The 7,390-nt window shown below is 36.2% G+C and overlaps 1 protein-coding gene across 1 annotated transcript; it reads right to left on the reverse strand.

Annotated features, from left to right (window-relative positions):
• Positions 1 to 1,076: 1,076 nt before the first annotated feature.
• Positions 1,077 to 5,623, reverse strand: LOC127798844 (IAA-amino acid hydrolase ILR1-like 6). The gene is made up of 5 exons (XM_052332473.1): positions 5,004 to 5,623; positions 4,271 to 4,396; positions 2,210 to 2,524; positions 1,757 to 1,885; positions 1,077 to 1,676 (listed from the first exon to the last, which is right to left on the reverse strand). Exons 1-5 carry the CDS (start codon positions 5,508 to 5,510, stop codon positions 1,311 to 1,313), a joined length of 1,443 nt encoding a protein of 480 aa, XP_052188433.1. The 5' UTR covers positions 5,511 to 5,623; the 3' UTR covers positions 1,077 to 1,310.
• Between the last annotated feature and the right edge of the window lie 1,767 nt (positions 5,624 to 7,390).

Raw genomic sequence — 7,390 nt, forward strand, 5'->3', positions numbered from 1 at the left:
TTCTAAAAGTATCAAAATTAGTTTTCAAAATTATCAAAGTATATATGAATCTTTGTAATAAAATAAATGTTTTTGGAAATCAATCTCTTAGTTTATGAATATCAAGATCAAATTCAAAGTATATGTGATTCAATGAATCTATTGGTTTTAGAAATTAATCTTTTAGTTCATGTCTATCAAAATGATTTTCAAGAAATAATCATTTCAAATCAAAAGAAATCATCTTTGAAGCATTCTAGCCTATTTGTCAACAGCATTGGAAAAATGCTTGAAACTGTCGACAGTCTTCTAGCACTCTGACAACAATCAGAAAGCATGATTTTTAAATTCCTTGAAACTATTAACAATTTGGCAAGCATCTGTAGACAGACAGTATGTTTGCAAAGGCATATGTCGATAGCTTATTTGCATCTGTCGACTAAGTCTTCAATCCTATGTTAAAATTGTCGACTAACTCTTATTTTTTGTTGATAGTTTGTATAACAAAATCACACAACGACTAGTTTTTGGAGCATTTAATACACGCCAACCACCAAGCAATGGTCTTAATGTTTAAAATATCTACCATCAACTATAAATAAGTGGTTGAAGAATTATTTAAAGCTCTTAGATGAAGTTCTTGCTCAACTATCAAGTGCTCAAATCCTTAACCGTGCTTTAAATTTTTTTGTTCTCTCGTTATTATTGTAAATGTTGTGCTTCTCTTATATTTACATTCATTTAAGCCTCGCTCTTTTTTCCTGTTTTATTGGATATCCATTTCAAAGTAGTTTCCTTGTTAGAGTAGCTCATGCTTTCTGGATTTGTTCTTCCCTGCCCACTTTCATGCTATGATCTTATTTTCCTTCCACTTCCAGTTACTTCCTTGCTTACTTCCTTCTTTTTCCTTTTTTTTTTTTTATCGTCCCCTTCACAAAGTAAAGAGTATAAGACTACTTGGAGAAATTACCGGTTTTCAATTTATTAATACTCAATACCCTTTAATAAAGTAAGAGTAAGACTTCTTAAAAAAAGACTAGTTCTCAGCTTTGTTAATACTCGATCTTGATTTTCTTTTACTTGAGAACGAAATCTAATTTAATTTTCCTGGAACAAGAGCAACATTTATAGGATGGATCGATGTTTGTCGACAATGGGCTACAATTACACTATAACAAAAAAAACAAAAACCAGTCCTCTGCTGCTACTTGCTGTACATGGATTTTTCACTTTGATTGAAGAAGAGAACAGAGCCAAGATTGATCCCCCTTCATTCAAGAACACAAAACCAAGGTGATCATTTCCGGGGGGGGATTATTTATCTTCATCAATCAATGGTGTTCATCGAGATACCTCTCAGCAATGGCCGCGTGAACTGCAGCACCGATAGGCAGAGCTTCTTCGTCGATCATGAAGTGAGGCGAGTGACCCGAGTGTATAGAGCCCAATGTTTCATTCCTTATGCCAATGTAGAAGAAGGCCGCAGGGATGACCTCTGAGTAGAAGGAGAAGTCCTCAGCACCCATCATAGGCGGCACCACCCTGAAATTCGTTGGGCCGAGCAGGTCAACCGCCACCTTCGCTACGTGCTCGTACATTTGCTTATCGTTCACGGTGGGAGGGTAAATCGTATACTCTTTCTCAAAGAAGTCAACTGTAGCTGAGCACCGGTAAACACTGGCCTGTTCTACAATTACCTGTTCCAGTGTTTCTATGAGAGTTGCAAATGGGGTTGAGGAAAATGGAAGACAAAAAAGTGTTTCTCGTTATTACAAACCTCCTCTATTCTTCTTAGGAGATGGTAGAAGCTTGCATTGGAGAACGCCCTAAAGGTGCCGCCCAGCACAACGCTATCTGGTACCATGTCGAGATCACCACCTCCATTGAAAGAAGCCACTGATACCACCTGAAAATACACGAAAGAAACTCTTAACATTAATGCACAATCCTCCACAATGTTCAATATTAACATTCATTAGTCATTAGCCGTTAATGGGTTGCTTTTTCTCTGGGCCCGTTACCTCAGATCACCCTTATTGTCATGTCATGCTCTTTAATTTCAACTTAAATCATTATTTATCAGATCCACTAACATCATTATTTCCCATATCTAATTATTTATCTTTCTCTTAGTCAACCAAAAGATGATTCAATCAAGTAATTATCCTCTCTTGTAAAGGGAAAATTTCACGTGGAAAATTGAATGGTAAGTTCGTTCTGTGTGAAAAACCTGAGAATCCAAAGGGTTAGCCTCCCGAGAAACGATCCCCTGTAAGCTGATCACAGCAGCTGAGGCAGCTAAAACAGGGTCGACAGAGCGGTGTGGATTTCCTGCTAGGCCTTGTTTCCCTCTGATCACAGCTCTGAAGAAGCCACAGCCTGCCAGCAAAGGGCCAGGCCTCGATCCAATGACACCAGTTGGATGCTCATGGGATACGTGAACTGCAAATATGGCTTCCACATTTTCCAGTGCCCTGTCTCCTATCATCCGCTTTGCACCATTCCCTGCTTCCTCTGCCGGCTGGAAGAGGAGCACAACTGTGCCCTGCAACGGCGGCAGAACCATTAGAAACAAGCTGATTGCATCAGGAACACACTTTTACTTTTCAATTGCCGCATCAGTATGCATAACGTTCTTTTTTCTTAAGAGGAAATTTTTATTCTGTTCGTGGGAAAACTTTAAAGAAGAGGTCGAGCCTTGGCAACAATGGCAAAGTTGCTCCTTTGTTATAAGTCAAGGGCAAGTAGAAAAAACAGTCCCTTCGCAGAACAGGGGTAAGGCTGTGTTAAAAAAATGACCTTTCCCTGACCCCAATAAAACACACAATCTTGTCCACTGGGAACACCCTTTCTCTACGGGAAAACCTTACGAGGCAAACCCGTATTTTGAGGGGAGGGAGGGGGGTGTTGGTGGAATACATCTGGTGGATGAAATTCGACCTGTTTGAATGGAGATACCAACTTAAGCTTCCTATTTGGCTACTAGCGCACTGAGAAGATTGGTAATACACTAATACTTCATTTAACTACGTTATCCATCTTTACCTGCATCCAGTTTCACCAAATAGCTGTGTAGGAAATTCTTGCCACCAAATTACCTTCTCAATTAATTTAATTCTCTTAACAAAAGTTATCCAGTTTTTCCAATCAGCTTCCATATATAACAAAAATGCATTTCTATATGTACATAAGAACATCCGTTTTCTTTCCTCTTCTTTTACTTCTTTAAATCCTCGTTCCAGATAACATTGGAGACCAGTGCACACATTTTCACCTACCAAAATGGAGAAGCTGCAATTTTGTAATGCTTTCATGATTGTATTAATAATCCTGCTCAAAAGGGGAAACAGTTAATGCAGCTCTTAATCAGACAAACATGTATAAGCCCTACTAGTATGCCAGGGACCTTTCACATTCATCTCAATAGTGGGGGCAAAATGTTTCCTGAGAAGTTCATGATTGTGCATGATCTTAATGACATTGTTTGATATTCAAGTCAGGTTCTTGGCGCAGATGGCGGAACAAGAAGAATCTAAATATTTATAAACTAAACCAAAGACATGAATGATGATGGTGCCAACCACATTGCCCAATAATGCTCAAAGTCAAACTGCAGCACAATAAAGTTAAGAGCAAAAGTATCAAAGTGGGCCAGCATGTGGGCAAGCTTGTCATCAGTATCTTGACAACATTTTGCTATATAGTTCTACATTGAAGGAACGCAGGAAACATATAAAGAACGTCCTGTAGAAGCCAAGGAAAATGAACTCTGTGCAAAGTTAGAGAAGTGCTTGTTCACAAAAGAATGTACCATGTTATTGGGGCACATTGTGACGCAGAGATGATCCAAACATTTTATATTAAAACCAGAGACACAAGAAGGGCATTAATCATAGAATAATTCAACCATAGCCGAAACAATTAGAAGAAATTAACTAAGCAAAAGAGCACCTAGGGGATCATTTGTGTCTATAGGAGCATTTCGGCCCATATTCTCAATCAGTGGTGTCCTCACAAAGTGATTCCTACACCAAAAGGGGTAGAATATGAATCCTCTTTTGACCCAAAAAGATGGAATCTTTTGCAATTATGCCCATTCAAACAGGCAATAATTCTTCAAAATCTTACTTCATTTGATTTGGATAATAGTCAACAGCTAAATGGAATTAACTTGCAAGTTCAATCCTTACCAATTTCATTATATCATCATTTTAACAAATCTATAGAAATTCATGCTAGTCTGCTCTAAGCTAACTGGAGAGATTTAAATTAATAAGATATGGAGCAGAACCTTCAAATGGTCCTCACGTATCTTCAAAACCTTGGCAGCACCGAGAAGCATGGCAACATGGGCGTCATGGCCACAAGCATGCATTTTTCCTGTTACCCTGCTCTTGTGCTCCCATTCAACTGCTTCCTGCAACAAACCGAGTACAAATTTAGCTGTCTCTTTGACCAATCTTCCATATTACCCAAACTTTGAACATCATCATTATAAATATATGTGTAAATATATGTACTTGTATACACAACCAAAATCATAATTGACAAATCTCCTCCATGATATGACCAATCATTGGTGCAACCCAGAATTTGATTGAACATAGAAGTGATAAAGTTATCCATATATTCAAGAATCTAGGAACAAAATGAACAATTCTCCATGACCAATCTTGCATGCAGCCCGAAATTTGGAGACTAAATTGATAAACATATATATATATATATACATATATACGTTACGTACACACACACACATCAAAATCATAACTAAGAACCTAGCAGAAAAAAATCTTATGTAAGAAATCTCCATTTTAATCCCCATGACCAACATACAACTCAGAATTTGAACATGAAAATGATTATATCTATGTATTCACCAATCCGAAAACATAATGAATAAATGTCAATAGAGAATCATGCATTGAACCCAAAATTTGAACCAAATGATGATGAATATACAGATACCCAAATATAGTTTGCAAGTCTAAGAATAGAACATATTCTTAAAATAAGGAGTGAACCTGGATTGGGAGGGCGTCCATATCGGCTCTAAGGGCGACGAAAGGCGGGCCGCCGGTGCCGATGGCGGCGCGGATTCCGGTCTTGGCAACCGGAAACCTGTACTCTACTTCCATTTTATCCAGCTCGTGGCGAATGAGCCGGCTGGTCTGAATTTCCTCGAAAGCAAGCTCTGGATTCTCGTGGATTCTTCTCCTCAGGTTCTTGATCCACCGGACGGTCTCCGGCCTGCTGGCCAGCTCCAGGACACCTTCCCCTTCCTTGCTCCAACTTGTGCAGTCCAAAAACTGCGGCGGAGGAAGAATCTCCGTCGATCTCAGGCCAGGAACCGACTGGTTCTTGGAGTTGGCGGCGGCGAGGACGTACCGGGTGGAGGTAACTCCTCCAAAGCAAGAGAAATGATTGTTGTCTGAACAAGATTTGGCCACAACCACTGATGAGCCGATATAACTCATGATGATGAGAATCGCTGCCGAAATCATTGAGATCGAAGGGCTGTAAAACTCCATTTTTAGAGAGACAAGAAACGGTGGTGCGAGAGAAGAAGAAGAGGAAGAAGTAAATGGAGAGAGAGAGAGAGAGAGAATGAACACGTGGGGGATGGATGTGTGTGAGAGAGAGACAGAGAGAGAGAGGGGGTGGGGGCAGAGGGGAGAAGTGGCATGTGATATTTGTCACGTGGGAAATTTGAATTTGTTACGTTTGTTTATCTGCATATAAATAACTAAATAAATATTAAAATAATTTTTTTAATTCACCCTATCCAAATTTTATTAGACTAATTTTTAAAAATAGGTAAAAATACATTTACAAATAAATTTAAATATTAATATAGTTTATATATATTTTAAGTATTCAATGCCCTCCATGCGATACTTATTTTTTAATTTTATTATTATTTTTAATTTAATATTATCTTTTAATAATAATTTTATTTTTTAAATTATCATTTTAATTCGAATCTCCATGTACTATGCAAAATTTTAAGTGCTTCATGGAGTAACTAAAAATGAATTGAGAGGGGTGTGGGGTGGGGTGGTGGCTTTGGTTTTTGGAAAGGTATGCAATCAAAACCGCCAGCAAGTGGGATCCACTTGCTTTGGTTTAGTAAATAGAAGACTGCTCTCCAGTCTTCTATTTACTAATAATATATTTAGGCTGCGTTTGGACCTAGCCCCTCGCCACACATTCAATTCTCATCCAAACTCATAGTTTATTCATTTCGATGTTATCCTGTACCCGGAAAATGGCCTCTTATTTAATAGAAAATAATAATAACAATTGTTCATATTTGTTGTTGAATAATCTAAACAATAGCATGCGCCTCATGCTACAATTTTAGTCAGTGATAGATACTATTAATTAATGTGAGATTCTTAAGAGTGCGTTCTCGTTACTTTACAATTTTTAGTTTTAAGTTTTGAATTTATTTTCAATTTTTTGTTTTGATAGTCTATTTTTAGAAAACTGAAAACGCGTTCTCTTTGTCATTTTGAAAAACTATTTTTCAAAACAGAAAATTAGAAAATGCGTTCTCTTGGAAATTTTAAAAATATTTTTTTAATGATATTTTATTCAATAAATTTGATTATTAAGTAAATTATAAATATTTAATGTTAATATATTATTAAAAATATATATACATTTTAAACTTAATAAATTTTATAATATTTTTTTCATTATAATAATAAAATATGAATAAATAAATAAATAAATATATTTTAAGTTTTGAGTTTGTTTTGGATGAAAACACTCAAAACAACCTTATTGTTTTGAGTTTTCTTCACAATTTTTTTTTTTTTGTTTTCAAAAATGCATTTTTAAAAACAACAAAAAGAACGCGTTTTCATTATTTTAAAAAATTGAAAACTAAAAATGACTTGAAAGCAGTAAAGAGAACGCAACCTAAACTTTACAACCTTTTCAATATCTGATTTATATAGACATTGGAGCACTAACTATCTCAATAGTAATCCATCAGTAGTGTATTAGCTCTGCCTCTCTCTATATATATAAGCAACATACATCTTAGATGGCCAATAAGACATCAAAAATTTCTGTAAAGGTAGAAATCATGCCCATCAATGGGCACCTACAATCATAATAAAATGCACCCCCTTTGTCTTTAGATAAATTATTTGAGATTATCATCTTTGTACAGTTTCTTATTATTTGTATTTTTTATTTTAACAAAAGAGATAAATCGTAAGTGAAAATTTTACTTCACTGCACAGGATAAAAAATTGAACCCATGATCTACTGATACGAATCCTAAATTATCGTAATCCAATCACTTGACTTATGCCCTAAGAGTTTCTGAAAAACTACTTTTGAGTACATGAATGCGTTTATGCATATATATAACGGTTAAAAATGTAATTATATCATT

The sequence above is a fragment of the Diospyros lotus genome, chromosome 4, assembly GCF_014633365.1.
Source record: "Diospyros lotus cultivar Yz01 chromosome 4, ASM1463336v1, whole genome shotgun sequence".
Taxonomy (NCBI): Eukaryota; Viridiplantae; Streptophyta; class Magnoliopsida; order Ericales; family Ebenaceae; genus Diospyros; species Diospyros lotus.